At 38.1% G+C, this 22,524-nt stretch overlaps 1 protein-coding gene across 1 annotated transcript in view; it reads left to right on the top strand.

The window, feature by feature from the left end:
• CRYL1 (crystallin lambda 1) overlaps window positions 1-22,524 on the top strand; it is a 45,038-nt gene that overhangs the window by 9,400 nt on the left and 13,114 nt on the right. The window contains exons 2-5 of the mRNA XM_083361638.1: window positions 459-566; window positions 8,983-9,109; window positions 16,675-16,836; window positions 17,359-17,553. Coding sequence (XP_083217764.1) covers window positions 459-566; window positions 8,983-9,109; window positions 16,675-16,836; window positions 17,359-17,553 — 592 coding nt within the window. The remainder of the gene's footprint in view (window positions 1-458; window positions 567-8,982; window positions 9,110-16,674; window positions 16,837-17,358; window positions 17,554-22,524) is intronic.

Here is a 22,524-nt window from a genome sequence, read left to right as displayed (position 1 = left end):
AGCCATTCATTCTGTCACTCTCTTAGCGCAATCCACCTCACAAGGTCATTATTGTGGAGAATATAGGAGAAGGAAGGAGTATTTAGATATGTTTGCCATCTTCAGTTATTTATAAAAATAATAAAAGCAGGATACAAATAAAGAAGTACTAGAAGTGCTATAAGTCACGAATGGGATTAGTTCTGCCATCTCAGAGCTTTGGTATCAGCTGATCTCTTCGTTAAGTGTCTGCCCTGTTTTTTTCCCCCCTTCAAGACAGATTTTGAATTTCCACTTCTAGATCTGAATGATCAGTTAATCCGGAATGTGTGTGAGAAATGATGTGTTTCATATTTAAATTGCCCTTGCCTTCAAGAAAATACTCAAATTGAAAATCTAGAACCAATTTCCATCAGTGTCCTTGCTAACAACCATAAAAAATGCACACTGACCTTCCTTTCTTTTGATTTCTTCCTTAGTGGACTCATTGGAAGCAGCTGGGCCATGGTTTTTGCATCTGGTGGTTTTCAAGTAAAGCTTTATGATACTGTGGAAGCACAGGTTACAAAAAGCTTGAAAAAAATTGGGTAAGTCATCTAACTTCCTCCAAGTCTAGATAAGGTATTGTAAACATTAACATTTTGATCCTAGTTTTCTCCCCAAATCATATAAAGAATAATGTGTATATTAGACCAAAATTAGAAAATAATAAAGCAGGCCCATATGATAAAATACTTGTGTAAATATTTTAATATAATTTAATATAAAAGATTGACATCCCTCCCTTACTCCTCTGTTGAACTATACAAGGGATGCTGAAAAGAATTTGGTAGTTTCAAAAGTTGTTTGTGCATCAAGGACAAACTAAGAAATCAAGAGGTTTTTAATTTAAAATATAACTATAATCCAGTTTTAGAAGTCCAAATTTCTTTTCCAGTTCCTCAAATATTTTATTATCAAAGCATTAACAGTAAGAAAAATACTGTTTTTGCCCACATAATAAAAACACACCAGAGATTTTTAGATTGGAATTATTCCAAAGTATCTCTTTGTTACATAAAGAATTGAACTCAAACTTCCATCCCCAAATCTTTCAAGTGCACTGAACAACTTTTAATGCACAGGTTTGCCTGGTGCGCCAGTTGCGTCCCTATCTGGACCGAGATGCCCTACGCACAGTTACTCATGCGCTCGTGACCTCCCGTTTGGACTACTGTAACGCTCTCTACATGGGACTGCCCTTGAAGACCACTCGGAGGCTTCAACTGGTGCAGAATGCGGCCGTGCGAGTTGTAATGGGGGTCTCCCGATACTCCCATGTACACCTCTACTCCGCGAGCTGCATTGGCTTCCGGTTGCCCTCCGGGTGAAATTCAAGGTGCTGGTTATTACCTATAAAGCCCTACATGGCCTGGGTCCGGGGTATTTGAGGGAACACCTGCTGCCGGCATCAAATGCCCTTCGCCCAGTGCGCTCCCACAGGGAGGGTCTGCTCAGGGTCCCACCGGTAAGAGATTGCTGGCGGGTGATACCCAGGGATAGGGCCTTCTCAGTGGGGGCGCCTGCCCTCTGGAACCAGCTGCCAGTGGAGCTGAGGACTGCCCCCGACCTCCGGTCATTCCGCCGGGGCCTGAAGACCTGGCTCTTCGAGCTCTCGGGCCCAGGCTGAGGAGTAATTTAATTTAATTGGGGTTTTAATTGCACAGGGTTAGTTTAATCTTTTTTAAATTGGTTTTAACTTTTGTATTGCTGGTTTTTTAATTCCCTGTAAACCGCCCTGAGTCCTCAGGGAAAGGGCGGTATATAAATGTAATAAAATAAATAAATAAATAAATATTTCCCAGCCTTTAATTGGGAAAACAACTAAATTCTGACAAAAAGAAAGAAAGAAAATACCATGCCCTGTCAAGATATCAAATAGTAACATTCTAATTGTCTCCAGTGTTTTTTGAAGTAAGTAATTTGAATTCCCCCTTCATGGATTACTGCCTTGTCGTGGCGAAGGGGCTTGCGTAATTCAATGAAGCTATGAGCTATGCCGTGCAGGGCCACCCAAGACGGACAGGTCATAGCAGAGAGTTCTGACAAAACGTGATCCACTGGAGAAGGAAATGGCAACCCACTCCAGTATCTTTGCCATGAAAACCCTATGGACAGTACCAAAAGGCAAAACGATATGACGCTGGAAGATGAGCCCCTCAGGTCGGAAGGCGTCCAATATGCTACTGGGGAAGAGCAGAGGGCTAGTACTAGTAGCGCCAGAAAGAATGAAGCGACTGGGCCAAAGCCGAAAGGACGCTCAGCTGTGGATGTGTCTGGTGGTGAAAGGAAAGTCCGATGCTGTAAAGATTTTTTCTCCATAGGAACCTGGAATGTAAGATCCATGAATCAAGGAAAACTGGACGTGGTCAAACAAGAGATGACAAGACTGAACATTGACATCTTAGGTATCAGCGAACTAAAATGGACAGGAATGGGTGAATTTAATTCAGATGACCATCAGGTATACTACTGTGGGCAAGAATCCTTCAGAAGAAATGGAGTAGCCTTCATAGTCAATAAAAGAGTAGGAAAAGCAATACTGGGATACAATCCTCAAAATGACAGAATGATCTCAGTTCGAATCCAAGGCAAACCATTCAATATCACAGTAGTCCAAGTCTATGCCCCAACCACCAGTGCTGAAGAGGATGAAATTGACCAGTTCTATGAAGCACTACAGCACCTTATAGAACTAACACCAAAAAATGATGTTCTTATCATCATGGGGGATTGGAATGCTAAAGTAGGAAGTCAAAAGATAACTGGAATAACAGGCAAGTTTGGCCTTGGAGTGCAAAATGAAGCAGGGCACAGGCTGATAGAATTCTGTCAAGAGAATACGATGGTCATAGCAAACACTCTTTTCCAACAACCCAAGAGACGGCTCTACACATGGACATCACCAGATGGTCAACACAGAAATCAGATTGACTATATGCTCTGCAGCCAAAGATGGAGAAGCTCTATACAGTCAGTAAAAACAAGACCAGGAGCTGACTGTGGCTCAGACCATGAGCTTCTCCTTGCAAAGTTTAGGCTTAAACTGAAGAAAGTAGGGAAAAGCACTAGGCCAGTCAGGTATGAATTAAATCATATCCCTGTTGAATATACAGTAGAGGTGACAAATAGATTTAAGGAATTAGATCTGATAGACAGAGTGCCTGAAGAACTATGGACAGAGGTTCGTGACATTGTACAACAGGTAGCAACCAAAACCATCCCAAAGAAAAAGAAATGCAAGAAAGCAAAATGGCTGTCTGAGGAAGCTTTGCAAATAGCTGAGGAAAGGAGGGAAGCGAAAGGCAAGGGAGAAAAAGAAAGATACGCCCAATTGAATGCAGAATTCCAAAGAATAGCTAGAAGAGATAAGAATGCCTTCTTAAATGAACAGTGCAAAGAAATAGAAGAAAACAATAGAATAGGGAGGACCAGAGATCTTTTCAAGAAAATTGGAGAAATGAAGGGAACGTTTAATGCAAAAATGGGCATGATAAAGGACCAAAATGGCAGGGACCTAACAGAGGCAGAAGAGATTAAGAAGAGGTGGCAAAATTACACAGAAGAACTATACAAGAATGAGCTTAACGTCCCTGATAATCACAATGAGGTGGTCACTGACCTCGAGCCAGACATCCTAGAATGTGAAGTGAAGTGGGCCTTAGAAAAGCTGAGCAACAACAAAGCTAGTGGAGGTGACAGTATTCCAGCTGAGCTATTCAAAATCTTAAAAGACAATGCAGTAAAAGTGCTACACTCAATTTGCCAGCAAATTTGGAAAACTCAACAGTGGCCACAGGATTGGAAAAGATCAGTTTACATTCCAATTCCTAAGAAAGGCAGTGCCAAAGAATGTTCAAACTATCGCACCATTGCACTCATTTCTCATGCTAGTAAAGTCATGCTTAAAATCCTACAAGCTAGACTTCAGCAGTATGTGGATCGAGAACTACCAGAAGTGCAGGCAGGATTTCGAAGAGGCAGAGGAACTAGAGATCAAATTGCCAACATACGCTGGATCATGGAGAAAGCTAGGGAGTTCCAGAAAAACATCTACCTCTGCTTCATTGACTATGCTAAAGCCTTTGATTGTGTGGATCATAACAAACTGTGGCAAGTTCTTAAAGAGATGGGAGTACCAGACCATCTTATTTGTCTCTTGAGAAACCTATATGCGGGTCAAGAAGCAACAGTGAGAACTGGACACGGAACCACTGATTGGTTCAAAATTGGGAAAGGAGTCCGGCAAGGCTGTATACTGTCGCCCTGCCTATTTAACTTATATGCAGAGCACATCATGAGAAAGGCAGGGCTAGATGAATCAAAAGTTGGAATTAAGATTGCCGGAAGAAATATCAACAACCTAAGATACGCAGATGATACCACTCTAATGGCAGAAAGTGAAGAAGAACTAAAGAGCCTCTTGTTGCAGGTGAAGAAGGAGAGTGCAAAACTTGGGTTGAAACTTAACATTAAGAAAACCAAGATCATGGCATCTGGCCCTCTCAATTCCTGGCAAATAGATGGGGAAGAAATGGAGGTAGTGACAGATTTTATTTTCCTGGGCTCCAAGATCACTGCAGATGGGGACTGTAGCCAAGAAATTAAAAGACGCTTGCTCCTAGGGAGGAAAGCCATGGCAAATCTAGACAGCACACTAAAAAGCAGAGACATCACCCTGTCAACAAAAGTGCGTATAGTCAAGGCTATGGTCTTTCCAGTTGCAATGTATGGTAGTGAAAGTTGGACCATAAGAAAGGCTGAGCGCCAAAGAATTGAGGCCTTTGAACTGTGGTGCTGGAGAAGACTCCTGCGAGTCCCTTGGACTGCAAGGCGATCAAACCGGTCAGTCCTAGAGGAGATCAATCCTGACTGCTCTTTAGAAGGCCAGATCCTGAAGCTAAAACTCAAGTACTTTGGCCACCTAATGAGAAGGAAGGACTCCCTGGAGAAGAGCCTAATGCTGGGGAAGATTGAGGGCAATAGAAGAAGGGGACGACAGAGAATGAGGTGGCTGGATGGAGTCACTGAAGCAGTAGGCGTGAGCTTAAATGGACTCCAGAAGATGGTAGAGGACAGGAAGGCCTGGAGGAATGTTGTCCATAGGGTCGCGATGGGTCGGACACGACTTCGCAGCTAACAACAACAACAACAACAACAAAAATTTGAATTCATAAAATGTGAATGTTAAATCACTTTAACTTACTGATTATATAGCACATGGCTCTGACACAAAATACTGTATACCGTTGACTCTGTCACAAAGGTGTATACTTTTTTCTTTCCAATTTCTTATCAAACCTGATCTAAACAGACATCATTATTTTAAAACTTTGCTCAGCTAATAAACTGCAGTATAAGTTCTGTACATTACATTATTTTTTCAGAAATTTCTAGAGCAGAAATTTAAATCTCTAAAGCAGAAAGAGACCAAGTTTCAATTTAACAAAGATTTTGTAGTTGTTAAATTTGAAATTGATCCTTGTATGTTTAAGATATTGAATACTTATTAAATTTTCTAAAACAGAATGGTTCAGAATATAGGAAAATTATTAATAGCATGACAAATAATGGACCTAAATGAAAGAACAGTAACATTATTCCTACAATTAAAGATTGTCAGGGTATATAATTGTATATTTTTTAAAGTCAGCTTTCATCGATTCATTGATTCCAGATGAACATGTTAAAACTTTTTAAGTCTCCTGTAAAATTTCTCAAAGGTTTTTAAATCTTCCAAAGAACAGACGTTATCTCAAACAGGAATCCTGGTGTGATCCCTGATTTGCATTAAGATGAATAAGGATCAATTTCAACATTACCTGAGAATCTCAACCAGAAATGAAATGTAAAAAACTGATTTATAATCCTTGTGGCCATGGAGATAAGCTACATGCATACATGTTGTCTCTTTTGTATTTACCCTAGTATGTATTGTTTGGAATATCATATTCTGAAATGAAATACTTTAGAGAAATTTCATATTTCTGAGCAGAGTATTCCTAGATGAAAGGGAATGATCTCATTAGCTTTGTTGCTGGTGTTTTTGTTATTCATGGGTTTGTTTTTGCATTTTGATATCATAATTATTAGTAGTTCTTTTCCCAGGTCCTGCTGGTATTTCTATGGTTAACTCTGTTTATAGAACATAGAATTATAGGCTGTAAAGAACCTCAGAGATCTTCTGGTCCAACTTTTTGCTCAGGGCAGGAGACTGTATACTGTCAACCTATTTTTGAGAACCTTCAGTGATGGAGTACCCATAACTCTGGAAGGCTAGCTATTCCATTGATTAATTGGTCTCACTGTCAAAAAATTTCTAATTACTTCTAGGTTGGACCTGTCTTTAACAAGCTTCCACCCATTACCCTCTGGTGCTTTGGAGAATAAATCAATCCTTCCTTCTCTGTGTCAGTTCCTCAAGTACTGGAAGACAGTTAGCATGTCCCCCCAATCCTTCTCTTTGATAGGTTAGACATACATAGCTCTCTCAATTATTCATCATACGATTTAGCCTTTTATCATCTTTGTTGCTCTATTCTGCACACTTTCTAGGGTCTCAATGTGTTTTTGGTGGTGTCAGAACTGTACACGGCATTGTGTCCTCACTAGTGCAGTATAAAGTGACATCACTCTAATGTATCAATATTATTTTGAATTTGCTTTTGTTTTCTAGGACAGTGATCGTACTCTATTTTCTGTCATGTTCAGATCTGATGAGTAGTCTATTTTTTTCATCCAACTCTTTACTATTAATATTATAGAGTCTAGAGCCCAAGAATGAATCTTTTGGCATCTTGCTCGGTACAATGAAGAACCACTGATTAGTACGGTACTTCTTGAGTACAATTTTTTAACCAATCAATTTCCATTGTTGTTATACATTTAGCCCACACAATTACCTTGGGAATTAATCTCATGGGCTACTTTATCAGATTCTTTGCTGGAGTGAAGATGTATTATATTCACAGCATTCCCACAATCTATCAACAAAGTTATGCAACTAAAAATGAGATGAATTTAGTCTTCCAAGTATCACTGTTACATTGATTGGATTTGCTTTCCTCAAAGTACCTGACGTTGGTTTTCCAAAATTTGTCAACAATTGATATGTAAAGGTTAAATCAGATGATCAGTTCCTTCATTATCCTGGATACAATTAACCTGGCATATAGATTTAACTTTATTCAAATTCAGTTAATGCTTACCATGTTTTATTAGTCTTAAGCATCAATCCTATATCTTTATTCGGTTCTTCACAACTGCCCGGTGAAACAGATAGCCTCTTTTCACAGAAAACTGTGCCTAAATAAGAACTGATTAATTCCATTTGATTTTACTGTTAATATTCTGTTGTCTTCACTGAACCACTGGAAAACCAGTTAAACTGATAGCCAGGTGCTGACCTAAGGAGATTGTGATTTCTGCTCCTGCCTTAGGCATGAAAGCAGGCTGGCTAAGTTTGTACCCGTCACTCACTTTCAGCCCATCCCATCCCACCCTACCTCATAGGATTGCTGTGGGGAAAATAGGAGGAAGAAGATGCTGGATATGTTCATCATCTTGAGTTATTTGTAAAAATAATAAAGGATGATACAAAAAACAAGCAAATAAAACCATCTATTTTTCAAACAATTAGGCTTCTTATAATTTCTTATAGGATAGTGCAGTGATTGTTGATTCGGCAGATTGAAGAACGTGCCTTGAACGTGCTCTGATTAATCGTGCAGGGTTATTTGAAGCCATAAAAAGTTTAAATGCAACACTATCCCTGCTGGGTATAGATCAATGACTGGTGCTGTGGTAAACTTCATTTCCTTAAAGCTCTCTCCCTCCCTCCATCTTTTAGCCCACTAAAGCCTGAACAGTATTAATCTCATAAATTTTGAGAAATTGGGGACTGTAATGATTTGCTGTTCTTTTTATAGTTGGAGATAATATCTTGGATGTTGTACTTGCAACTGAATAGAAATGTACTTGAGGTTGTGTACTGTTGTGTATCGTTTGTTCTTTCAATAAGTTATTAATGCATTTTTTTTTATTTTATGAGGAGAAAAAAAATGTTGCAATCAAAAGGAAAAGAAAGAACTTTGTGAACAGAACTTGAAAAACTTGAAAGTTTCCAAGAGAGGAAGTGGAAAACGACTTTGAAATATAATTTTAATATATTTTTTTTAAAAAAATAAGGGATAATGTTGGTTATACTGTTAATTACCTCTTCCAGTGACAAATGGGATTTAAAATGTATAAGTCTTCGCCTATTGTAGGTATATTTGAGGGCATCTGCTGTTTAGTTTTGCAAATGTTACTATCTTTGGCACAAAACAAAACAGGAAAACAGTGCCCCATTTTACAGGAAATAGCAGCAGATTTTACTTAGAAAATCTATGCAGAAATGAAAAGGTTCCGATCCACATGTTCACATGTCGGGAAAGTTCAGTGACCATCCTCCTTAGAATTTTTTCCACCAGCAAACATCTGACTTTGACCTCAGCAATTTTAATTGTGTCAGTTGGAAAACTGGTATCCTATTTTACCTGTAGCAAGCATTCCAGTGGATCCCGTTGACTGATAATAGGGGGATTCATGCAAATCTATTGGAAAAAATGCATTTCTTTTTTAAAAAAAAGCTTATTTGATGTTTTCAGGCTTCCAAGGAGCTTTTGAATCTGGCTATCATCAGTTATCTCACCCTTTCTTTAAGTTTTAAACGTATTTGCTTTGGTGATTTTGAACTCTGGAGATTGTATCCTACACAATTGAATGGTGCTTTGTTGAGAAATGCTGCAGTAGAAACTGTCTTATACCTTGTTTAGATGGATGTAGCCATAGTGATCTGCAAAAATTAGAATTGGATACTAATATTAATGAAACATTTAAAGATCATAATATATGCTTAACCCAATGTATCTCTGGAAGTGCTTTTAAGGAATAATTCCAATGTTCACTTTATGTTCCAAATAGTGAACAAATGAAAGAACTTGAAACAGCTGGAATGCTGAAAGGCTCCCTCAAAGCTGACCAGCAGATCACTCTCATTAGTGGTTGCACAGATTTAAAAGAAGCACTCAAAGATGCCATTTATGTTCAGGTGAGTCCATGATGATCCCGTGGAATTCCCATGAAAGAAACTGAGTGAGTTAATCTGCCTTTTATGTATGCTGCAAACATAAATAAATATTTCATTCATTGAAACAATTTCAGTTCCAAATAGACCTCGACTTACCACTTTAATGGAGCCTGCCCATCATGGTTGTAAGTCATGATGGTCATAAAACATGTGATCGATCCAATTTTTTTCTTGTAGGGGTTCTTAAGTGAATGTTAAGAATTTTTGCCCCCAAACCATTGTAAAACACAGTCACATGACTGTGGGATGCTGCAAATGGCTGTAAATGCAGCCTGGTTGCTGAATACCTGATGTTTGATCACATGACTGTGGTGGGAGCTAATGTTGTGACTGAATATCTGGATCATAAGTAGCCCCCCCCCATAAGTATGTTGTAACTTTGAATGGTCACTAAGTGACCAGTCATAAGTTGAAACTACTTGTAATTGAATTAAAAATTCTTGCATCTTTTGTCAAGGCTAGTAAATTTCATTCTTGAAATGAGACAACTCATAATTCCAAATATTGAGAATATAAAAAGCCTGAATAAGGAAGATTCTGCTTCCTCAGAACTAAAGTGACATGTATGGAAGAGATGTATGGACCCAAATTTAATAACAAGAAAGTGACCATACACAGACAAACACAAACACACACACACTGCTTTGGAAAAGAACCAAAAACAATGCAGGGTAGATTGGAATAGGGAACAAAAGCAATCAGTCATGCTCATTTTGTATAGATAACAAACATATGGGCACATACAGTAGATTTAAAAGCTTCCACTCAAAATTCAGAAAAGAAAAGTTTTGAACTATTAAACTAAATCAAAGCAAAATTTAAAGCATAGTCCTAAAGTAGACACACACAATATCTTGGTTGAAGAGATGTTTGTCAAATTCATTCATTCATTCAAATTGTACATCTGGCAATCTCAATAAGTAATTCTGTGTGGTGAACAAAATTAAATAAAAACAAATACAGGAATACAAAAATTAGATAGCAGTCAAGAAAATATCATTTCCCATAATCACTAACACAAAACCAAGAAACAAGTCCATTCACACACTCAAGGACTCAGGCCCAGGTCTTTAGGGCTTTAACAAAAGCCTTTACCTAAAATTTCTTAACTCAAATTGAAGAGAAGAGTGAAGGAGGAAAGAGTAGAACAAAGTGAACCAAGCTTTTATTTTTTTTGCTGTGGCACCTACCCTCTGGAACACCATCCCTCCAGAGATCAGATTAACCATCACTGCTGGTTCTTCCTAATGCTTCGAAGATCTGATTTTGTGCCAGAGCCTGGGGCACCAGTTGTGTGATAGAACTATCTCCTGATTGTATTCATGGCTGTATTTTATGGGGGGTTGGTTTGGCTGCTGCATGTTTTTTATTTTTTATATATGTATATGTTTTACATAATGTAAACCACCCAGCATCATATATTTGAGACAAACAGCTATTAAAAAAATAAATAATCCTTGACAGCTGTACAGACAACATGTGCCACTAGAGGGGGCAACAGACTAAAGGTATTGAGAAGATGATTGCAAGGTTATTTAACAAGTGACAATTCTCACTTGCTTTTGGCATATTTCTTAGGGATAGAGCCCTGGCTTTCTTTTAAGACTTGTTCAACGGAACTTATTTTAGGGTGTGTGTGTGTGTGTGTGTGTGTATAAGAAGGGGGGGGAGAGAGAGAAGCTTATCAGAGATTGGTTTCTATACCATAACAATTATCACTGACTTGACGTAATACAGTCTTCTCTTTTCTTCCCCCTTCATTTCACAAAGTAGTCATGGCTATATATCCAAGTTGATTATTTTGCAACAATCCAGAAGTATTTGTTGCCTTTCCTATCTTCCAGAATTTTTTTTTCTATTTCACAGTTCGGTGTCTAGTTCTGGGATTTCCTGGAGAATCTCTCATTTAAATCCTAAGCAGATCCAATGCTGGTTAGGTTCTCAGTTCAGGCAAGTTGGCCAGTGATACCACCTGCTAAGACTTTTTTCGGTTTACTTGTCTTTTTAATCATTTAATTAGTGGCAATAGTTAGCTTCAGGTACAATCCAGTTAAACTTATTCACTTTTTACTACCAGTGCCATGTAAGAAATTGTGCCTTAATGTCTTTGAAATGAATAGGACTTTATGGGGGGGGAAATGACATGTAAAAAAGATGTTGAGACTCTAGAAAGGGTACAGAGAAGATGATTGGGGGACTGGAGGCTAAAACATAGGGAACGGTTGCTGGAATTGGGTATGTGTAGTTTAAAGAAAAGAAGGATGAGGGGTGACATGATAGCAGTGTTCCAATATCTCAGGGGCTGCCACAAAGAAGAGGGAGTCAAGCTATTCTCCAAAGCACCTGAAAGCAGGACAAGAAGCAACGGATGGAAACTAGTCAAGGAGAGAAGCAACCTAGAACTAAGGAGAAACTTCCTGACAGTTAGAACAATTAACCAGTGGAACAACCTGCCTCCAGAAGTGGTGAATGCTCTAACACTGGAAGTTTTTAAGAAGAGACTGGACAGCTATTTGTCTGAAATGGTATAGGGTTTTCTGCCTAAGCAGAGGGTTGGACAAGATGACCTCCAAGGTCCCTTTCCAACTTCTTCTTCTTCTTCTTCTTCTTCTTCTTCTTCTTCTTCTTCTTCTTCTTCTTCTTCTTCTTCTTCTTCTTCTTCCTATTATTACTATTGTTACTACTACTACTACTACTACTACTACTATTATTATTATTATTATTATTATTATTATTATTATTATTATTATTATTATTATGTGATCCATCCAATGGACTACTGCAATAATCCAACATGAACTAATGAAATCAAGAACCATTGGTAAGGAACCAGTGGATCCCATGAACAGTCATTAAATGTCACATTTCTGAAGTTCTGAGATATTACCTCAACCTTTCCTCCCTGGTCCCTTCCTACAGCTACACCGCCCCAGTTAATTCTGGCTAGGATGGGAATTGTAATCCCAGCAGTGCTCCTAGTTGAGAAGGGCTACCATGGCTATGCTTTCTGATGAAGTGGAAAATCGAACCCTCAATTTTCTCCTTAATCTTATAAAATCATTATATCTACAGAGCACTTGTCTGCTGTGTTGTATATTCAAATTTTATTAGAAAGCTTCATTATTTCTTAATGAATTATTGCTGCTCCAAGTAGTTACATTTTGTTCACTTGTACTTTGAAGCTCTCTCAAGCATTCACTATGCCTGGATGTAGCCAGCGAATCCTGTCTCTTATACATTTGAGACTAGACTCACGCTCCTTATGGTATGCTATTCTGTAAGACTGCAGCATTGTCAAGCTTCCATGATATGGGAGAAGGACACTACAATAACGCAGATATCTCTTTAAAGACTGAGAATCATTATTTGGTAATAATTTTCTTCTGAATATGAATAGCTTGCTTCTTTCCCTCCTTCCCTTTCAGTGAGAGGTTAGAACAGGGAGGGATAGGCAGCCTTGGCTCTTTTATGACTCGTGGACTTCAACTCTCAGAATTCAGGAATTCTGGGAGTTGAAGTCCACGAGTCATAAAAGAGCCAAGGTTGCCTACCCCCCCCCCGCTAGAATCATAAACCAGCTGAAATTGGACTGCCATTTGCTAAATAAATCAGTTGGCTGGATTTATTTATACATTTATAAAACTCACTAACCCCAAAACAGAGCCCTAATAGTAGGTAGAATCAAGGTCCTCCCCTACCATTTGAATACTATTTGAGAATTGCACAGTTGGAAATAGATTAACTCAATTAATGTAACAGTGAAATGAAAACAAATGCACATTTCTATTTCTAAAGTACTTCTACCCTTACTTTTGAAAACCAAAGAATAGAATATATCAAGTTTTAAAAAGGAATTCTACTCAATCATTACACACAAAAGAGAAAAACTGTCTTCAGGGTATAAATAAGGTTAAAGAGTACATATTTTAGAATTCCATGGAAAAAACTCTCTTCAGGGTATAAAGGTTAAAGAGCACATATAAAAAAGTTATTTTAGAATTCCATGGAAAAATTTACACTTCACGGCATTTCCTCATTGAGGAAATTTCCTTAAAGATTAGCTCATTAAATCAAGGTAGTTGTGTGCCATAGAGCAGTGTTTTTCAACCTTTTTTGGGCAAAGGCACACTTGTTTCATGAAAAAAATCACGAGGCACTCCACCATTAGAAAATGTTAAAAAATTTAACTCTGTGCCTATATTGACTATATATAAAGTAATTCTCTTGAATAGGAATCAAATAAACACAAAGAAAGTATTTTATAATTACTTTTCAATTTTTCCCACGGCACACCAGGCAACATCTCGCGGCACACTAGTGTGCCGCGGAACAGTGGTTGAAAAACACTACCATAGAGAACCAGAGTAAACAACTTGCATGCAGTATTTGTCCATGGCTTCTGCAAAGCAGACAATTAGAGCCAATAAAGCAAATCATGTGCTACTTGGAAGACAAAGAACGAAATAATCCACAAGATCACTAGAATGTTTGAATAAGATAAAATTTCTTTCTGACTTCAGATGGATAAAAAATAATGTTACAGTGTACTTCAGCACAGTAATACCCTAGTAGCTTTTATAAGATAATAATATGTCTTGTTATTTTTTAAGGAAATATTGATGTCTAAACAGTGCTATTGGCTTCATTACATTTGGCCAATATATTTTCTTTATAAATCAGGTTTCTTCAAAACTCATGAGTCCCCAACAAATTAAAAATACTGTTTCCAAATGCATTCTAGTTGTCTAAAAAAGTTATCTATTAGAACTGTAATTTTTATTTAGTAGGTGCTACCTTTATGGAGAGGAAAAGTATATAACAATATTTTTAAAATTATCATTTTAATCTTAAACAAATTTATTTCTTATCCTAGCCTCAAACGGTTTTAGGAATACAGTTCCTAATATGTCACTCTAGCCAAAGTTTTGCCACTAAACTTTCATTTTTCTGTAATTTTGCAAAAGTAAATTTGGCAATTATGACCATCATCACCAACAACAAAGATTAAATCTCAAGGGTAATATGTTTCATGTTTATTGTCTGGGGGGTCAATGCATTTTTTTTTAAAAAAAATCTTAATTACTATTACTAAAGTATATTAAATATTTCTCCAATTTCCTCCAAAATATTCAACTGAGAAATGATTTAATTATTCCCTAGTTTAGAAACTTGATTAATTCATTTTAAACAATTGTTTTATCTATAGATTATTTTTATATTCAGTTGTTGGTAATTGACTGAAATGGACTTAAAGGGAATGCTATAAAAGAGTTCTAAGCAAACTTACCAAATGTAAATCTCTTCCCATACTTTCTAATTGTTAAAAGAGTATCTTGTAATTTAAAGTAACCATTTTGTGTAATATTTAATTATTTTTTAAAATTATGTAGATATATACCATATAGATTGTACTTTTATTTGAAATCAACTTGGAATACTAATTGATATCAAGTTGTGAGAACTCTTACACAGAGTATATTAAGAAGAAACATGATTCCAATCAATAATCAATAATTTTCTATTCTCCTATACTTTGCATTGTTTTGGACCCAGTTTGGAATGGAGTTAAGTGTATCTAAAATAAATTTTAATCTTTGGTTCTCACTTTTCTTTTTAAGAAGACATTTTGAACAACTACTCAGATTAGATCTAAGGTAAAGGTAAAGGTTCCCCTGCACATGCGTGCTAGTTGTTTCCAACTCTAGGGGCCGGTGCTCATCTCCGTTTCAAAGCCGAAGAGCCAGCGCTTGTCCGAGGACGTCTCCGTGGTCATGTGGCCGGCATGACTAGATGCCAAAGGCGCACGGAATGCTGTTACCTTCCCACCGTAGTGGTCCCTATTTTTCTACTTGCATTTTTACGTGCTTTCAAACTGCTAGGTTGGCAGAAGCTGGGACGAGTAACAGGTGCTCACTCTGCTACGCGGCACTAGGGATTTGACCTGCCAAACTGCCGACCTTCTGATCGACAAGCTCAGCGTCCTAACCAACTGAGCCTCCGCGTCCCTAGATTAGATCTAGTATATATCTAAAAACTACATTGGATAAAAATATTTTGATATGTACATCACAAAACATACTTGTGAAGACCAAAACAAAATCCATTTAGATTAGACCTATTCTGGGTGGGTGCATGTATAAAAAATAACTCAGAGCCATATGGCTTCCATTGTGGTTTATAGAGTCATGATATACTTACAGCTTTGGTATATGATTTGTTCTAAATTGCATACTTTTTCATAGTAAAGTGGCTGTATATAGAATTTTAATATAAAAGTGAAAGACAACAATTTCAACAGTGAGTTGCCATTGTTACAAGGAATCAGTTAAGGTCTCCTAATTAGGGGTGATGCCAGGAATGTTTTAGCAAGATTCTATTAAAATTGAAAAGTGTGTTACAGGGTCCTTACTCACATTTTGGAGCTCAGTTAGAAATAAAGGGCTTCTGTACAAATGAGATACGTAATCCTTGTCAGTACAGAAATGGGCCCTATATTAAAGGTAAAGGTTCCCCCGCACATGTGTACTAGTCGTTTCCAACTCTAGGGGCCAGTGCTCATCTCCGTTTCAAAGCCGAAGAGCCAGCGCTTGTCCGAGGACGTCTCCGTGGTCATGTGGCCGGCATGACTAGACGCCAAAGGCGCACGGAACGCTGTTACCTTCCCACCGTAGTGGTCCCTATTTTTCTACTTGCATTTTTACGTGCTTTCGAACTGCTAGGTGGGCAGAAGCTGGGACGAGTAATAGGCGCTCACTCTGTTACGCGGCACTTGGGATTCGACCCGCCAAACTGCCGATCTTCTGATCGACAAGCTCAGCGTCCTAACCCACTGAGCCACCGCATCTCTTCTTGCTCTTAAAACTGTGCCTTTTCCATTTCTGAATATGTTCTATACTTTCGTAGTTTTTAATACATCATACAACCCATGATTAACAGCAGATTAGAACTTAATTTAGTTCTTCAGGGAGTCAGTCTCACAAAAGAACATAAATCCATCCCTGAGGACAAGGACTTTTATTCCATTCAGTCCAACAAATTGAATGCAATTGTCTCTCCAACAGAGAAATTCTTTGCAAATGCTCTTGTTGAGTGACTTTGCATAATTTTTGTAGGCTTGAGTTTCCGAGGGTATTCAGCTTCCCCTGAATGATTATCGCCAGATCTGAAAAAAATGGCTTTGGGTTTCAGGTGGAGAATTTCATAAAAACACTACTCAATGCCACTCATTTATTCATGTGTACAAGTATCCTCAGAGCTCTCCAACCCTGTGAATTTGTTACAGATGTATTTGAAAGTAATCTACTTTGCAAAATGATCCAGCAATTAGGAGAAAAGCAAAGGTTTTTGTTTGAAAGGTAACAGGATATATTACAATTTGTCAATAATACTTGTGAAATAAACTGCAGTATAAACTAATAAATATTTCTAAGCACTGCATTGCTTGTTTTCCAAAAGAGTCTAATTTATTGAAATACTTGTCAAAGGCTCCCATTATATGTTTTTAATATACCTATTTTGTATTCTAGGAGTGTATACCTGAGAATGTAGAACTGAAAAAGAAGATTTTTTCTCAGTTAGACCTAATAGCCAATAATGATGCTATCCTAGCTAGTTCAACCTCAACTCTGTTGCCTACAAAATTATTCACTGGATTGAAGCATGTGAAGCAGTGTATAGTTGCGCATCCTGTAAGTATCTCAAGGTATTTTTGAAATACAGTTTTTTGAAGCCTAAATGAGAGGTCAGAGGAACTAAATATATATGTCTTTCATGAAATGTTTGCATGTGGCATGTGAGATTTTCAAGGGGGTATCATTCTGAAATGCAAAATTCTGAAGCCTCATGTTAAATCTGTGGCGACAATAGTTTTACAAACTGCCTTGGAGATATGTTCAAAGAATGGCACACAGTTGAGTTATAATACATATATAGACCAGCAGCATTGTAATGAAGAATGTTTAACAACATTTGATTAAAGTTTGTTAAAATTATAGAATGCATTATGGAGATGGACTCTGTAGTTTGCTTTGTTGTCCTTTGTATTCATTTTAAGATATTAAGCTTTGGGGAGCTTGATTCTGATGAGGACAAAATGATTTTGTTATGATAAGCTCATGTTACCCTTGTGCTCCTTTGACTTTAAAATTATTGTAGGATTGCTTGATTAGTAGATCTATTAACATGCTTTCTCTCTCAATGGTGACATGTAGGTAAATCCACCATATTATGTGCCACTTGTTGAATTAGTTCCTCATCCAGAAACTGATCCTTCTACAATGGAGAAAACCTATGCTTTGATGAAGAATATAGGACAATCACCAGTTAAATTAACAAGAGAGATAGATGGATTTGTTCTGAACCGACTTCAGTATGCTGTTATTAGTGAAACATGGAGACTTGTTGGGGTATGTATGATCTTTATTCTCCTTCTGATTTCTTCAGTCTACAACAGGCATGTCAAGCTGCCAGCCCGTGGGCCGGATGCATCATACTAAAACCGCGCCCGCCCCATTGCCAGCAATGGGGAAAAAGTTGCGATACGTAGCGTGACATCACGTGATGTCACGAGTTTGACATGTCTGGTCTACAATATGTGACTTAAAATTTGGCATACGTATTGCACTGAGTTTTGGTTTGTTTAACTGAATTTGTTGAATAAACTACAATTGGCATTGTATGTAAAGCACTAAGCCATAAATAACGGTCTACAAAGAATGGCTGGGTCCATAGATTACATTAAATCACTATTAAATAAAACCACATCATGGCTTAGTATGACATGCAGATCCAGTCTTATACATAGTCAAGCTAAGTATAACACTGCAGTTATAAGTAGGTCTTATGGAACTAAGTAAGACATCCAGCAGGAGTTTCATTTATCTAGTGACTTATTTTTAAGATTGATTAATAGACAGACAGATAGGATTGCACTATATATTTTAATAGTTTTCTATATGTTGCCTTTGAGTTTTGTCAGGTTGAAGGAGAGTCCAGACCCCCAGCTGGGGCAATACATAGTTATTCTTTGCTAATCTGGAACAAGTTAGCTGTGTGAGATCAGGCTAGTTACTGGTTAAGGGACCACTATATGCTGTGAACGTTGGGTCTAATATTATTTTTCCTGTGTAACTAAATTTGTGGAGCGGAAGGAAGAATTGATCGTGAGAGAACTGGTGGCAAAAATAAACACATTACTGATTAAACATAAATTCAGTAATACCTGGATTCGGTCCATCATATAGTAGACAAGTTCATATTTTAACTCCATCTTTAATAAACACAATATAATGAAATTAAAATAGATAACATGACTAAGCAAAGTAATATTCATTTCATAATAGAGCAGTTTTAAGATTTTTTTCATGTTCATCTTCTGTTGATAATGACGAGAAGTTTGATTCTGTAGTAAACGTGCTAAAGCTAAAACATGGAAAGAAACAAATATGTTTCAAACAGCAAAATGAGAACGTTAGAAAAAAAATCCAAAGTTCTTTGTCTGTTAAATTGTTACTCAATGGAGGTTTCTGATTTTATGTGAATTTCAAAGGGCATGTTGAAATATTTGTGCAAGAGTTAATTTTATTCCATGTCACTTCAGTATTCTATTTAGTTTTTTATAAGTATGCTATATGTATGTTCCAACTTCTTGCCTTGTTTTCTCACATTGCAGTTTTGAAGATTTCTTAAGAGGCACTGCTAATAGCTTGTAAGAACATGTTTACCTGAAGAATATATGGCAGTTGTAATTCTCTTTCACATCTGTTCCCAATATACTTATATTTCCTGTAATTATCATTACATACACTTCATCAGAAAACACCAGTAGGAATTAAGGCAGTTTATAGTCTCTCTCTCTCTCTCTCTCTCTCTCTCTCTCTCTCTCTCTCTCTCTCTCTCTCTCTCTCTCTCTCTCTCTCTCTCCCTCCCCCTCCCCCTCCCTCTCCCTCTCCCTCTCCCTCTCCCTCCCTTCTTTCCTCCCTCTCTCTCTCTCTCTCTCTCTCTCTCTCTCTCTCTCTCTCTCTCTCTGTGTTTCTGTTCTTTCTTTGGGTCCACAAGTTACTCCTGAAATGTGGATAAACAGCAGACACATTTTATATCAAGATGCTATAAATTACTAGCATAAAAATCTGATTTGTGTCGATTTCTTAACTGAATGGAATCTCTCTTAAATGTTTACTATAAACTGAATCTCTGGTTTTCTTTTTTCTTGACCAATGGGAAATAAAAGAAGATATAAGGCACTTAGAGCCTCATTTTTATTATTATTAGAATGTTGAAATAATTTCTCTGGTATTTTACGAAAATAAACCTTTGTGGGTATGAATCGAGTATCTTACATGTTAATTCCACAGATTTTCAGGAGTGGAAAGGCAAGCAATGGGCTTCAAAGTACTACTCTAAGGCAATGTTTCTATCTGGCATCTCTATCTGTATTTCTGGCACCTCTAGATTTATGATCCAGCCTCAGCATATACTATTGACCCCCCTCCTCTAGTGTGATTGGGAGAAAGAAATCAGGGCACTTGGTTCAAGCAACCCTGTAAAGTATTAAGAAAAAGTATTAGTTTTAACTATGATTCGGCAGAATGATCCTTCTTTTTACTCTGGTTAATGACCCTAGCTTTCTTTGGTTTGGTCACAGATCAGTTTATGAATTGAAGAAATGAACCATTATTAGTCCATTCATTATAGCATAATATTGCATAAGGCAGACCAGTATGGCTTGCATAAGAAATTACGGTTTAAAATTTTGCATCATGGATGATTGTAGCCAACTGAAAGTAAATGAAGTAATGTTTATAGTCTGTGTATTAGCCATGTAATTTCATCTTTTGAAAAAAAAAAACATTATTTCAATTTGCTCAGTATCTCTTAAGAAGAGGTAGGAAGTTTAAGGTACATGGGAGGAACTACAGTGTTTCCCAGGAAACTTTCAGACTCAGAAGCTCCCGTGGTCCCCATGAAACCTTACAAGTCTGTATGAGTAGAAGGGGTTGGTAGTGGGTGGTTCAACAATGAAGGATACTCAGATGGACACACACACCTGTTTGCCTGGCTCTCACACATCCATTTTTACAGTATCCTCTTCACCTAGTTTATTTGTTTGTTAAAAGGACAAAAGTTAGAGGAATTTTTGGTGCTCTCTGAGGTTGCTTGTTTTCTTGCAGATGTTTCATTACCTAAACTAGGTAACATTATCAGTGCTAGTAAGGAATGCAGTTTGCTTTGGGGAAAAGTTAGAAGGGAAATGGGTTAGACCAGACATGTCAAACACAAGGCCCCGGGGCCAGATCCGGCCCGCGAAGTGATTTCATGCAGCCCACGAAGCCATCCTGGAAACAGTGAGGGAATGGCCCCCACTGCCCTGGCCCAGAGACCCTCAGATCTGTCCCACTCCTGCCCAGGCCCCCATAGGCACCCTTGATGCAAACGATGTAGAGCTGGCCATGCCCACCCAGTAGGCCATATGCACTTTAGCCACGCCCACCCAGTAGGCCACACCCACCCAGACCACACCCACCCGGCCCCCTGAGGGCAAACGCAATGCTGATGCGGCCCTCAATGAAATTGAGTTTGACACCCCTGGGTTAGACTGTATAAACAGTTTAAATAATTGGCAAAGGTTGTATATAGCTTGTGCATTCTCTCTGGGTGTTTTGAAGCAATCAGGCTGAGTCTGTAAGTTTATCACTTACCGTAACTCTCTGATTCATATTAGGTAAGACTGTGATTCTCCAATTATTTCTGAACTGTAACTCCACCATAGGCCATGCTGGCTAGTGCTGGAAGTTCAGCAATGAATCCATCACTATTGCAAAGACACAATAGAGGTATTCACCTGATGCACTATATAAACTGTTTCTTTCCATTCATAAAAAATGTATTCTGGGAAACACTGCCAGTAGAAAGAATACACCCGTCTTTTCCCCAAAATAAGACCAGGTCTTCTCTTTTTTTTTGCCTCAAAAAGAGGCACCAGGTCTTATTTTCGGGTGGTATCTTACTCACTTCCAGCACCAACAGCCCTGCCCAGTCGGTCCACTTCTTCTGGGGCAAAGGAGCAGCTTCATTCTGCAGCTGGATTCCGGCCTGCATTTTGCAGTCAAGCCTTTCTGGAAGACCTATGCAGCTGAATACCAAACTATGGATTCAATCCATAGCTTGGTCCTCGGTTGCAGAGGTCTTGCAGAACCGAGCTATGGATTAAATCCATAGCTCAGTTCTTGGCTGCACAGGCCTTCCAGAAAGACCTGTGACTGAGAAATGCAGGCCTGGCTGCAGAAGATGCCTCAGAAAAGTGAGGAGAGGCCTGGCTGCAAGGTAAGTGGGTGCGGGGCGCGTGGGGCACATCCACTCTCCTACCCCTGCCCTAGCTTGATTTTTAAGTGAGTGCTTTGCCCCTAAACTAGGGCTTATTTTTGGGTAGGGCTTATATTCCCCCCCTAATTAAGCTGGAGCTCATTTTCAGGGTAGGTCTTACTTTGGGGAAAACATGGTAGTAGAATTTCTCCACTATAGCAATAGCACTTAGAGTTATATACTGCTCCGTGGTGCTTTACAGCACTCTCTGAGTGGTCAGCATATTGCCCCCAACAATCTGAGTTCTCATTTTACCAACCTTAGAAGGATGGAAAGCCAAGTCAACCTTGACTAGGTCAGGATCAAATTGCTGGCAGTTGGCAGAGTTAGCCTGCAATATTGCATTCTAACCACTGTGCCAGCACAGCTCCTGTATTACTAAGGACTACATCTAACCAAAAATTTAGCTACTTAAAACCTATTTTAAGGAAAAGATTGATATGATTGGTTATTTATGGCATTGTTTCTGGAATGAATCTGTGATCAGGTTCCTGTAATGCTTACCACTACGAAAAATGGAGTACAAGTTTTATGTTACTGCTTATATTGATGTAAGTTGGTCTTCCTTTCGATTATTTTTAATCTTGCTTTTTCTGTTTAATGTGATTTCCCTGTATAATCTGGTCTTTGATCTGAAGACATTAAAAATGATTTTCTTGTTAAGAGCATATATTCTAAACTAACTTTATTGTAAAAACAATACATTTAAAAGTATATTGCTAGGAAGAGCTTTCAAGAAACAGGAGATGAATCTGTACTGAGGGACTTGTCCTATCCTGTTTTTTGGGTGTGCTCGTTTGCTTGGAAATGTATTCTCTGGATGTTAACTGAGCTTCAAACAGCATCTTATGACATGCTGTGTTGGAAACTGGGAGTTGCCTCTTAATAAACATAAGGAGCTGGGCATGTTTAGGCCATGTGGATTGCTTTCATGATGCATCCAACGTGTAATAACGTATATGGCAGTTGCATGTTCTGTATTTAATTATTATATTTGTCCATTTTCACCTCTGCAT

Source organism: Vipera ursinii, assembly GCF_947247035.1.
Source record: "Vipera ursinii genome assembly, chromosome: 4".
Taxonomy (NCBI): Eukaryota; Metazoa; Chordata; class Lepidosauria; order Squamata; family Viperidae; genus Vipera; species Vipera ursinii.
Note: the sequence above shows the minus strand (reverse complement) of the source record. Positions and strands in the feature narration are given on the sequence as shown.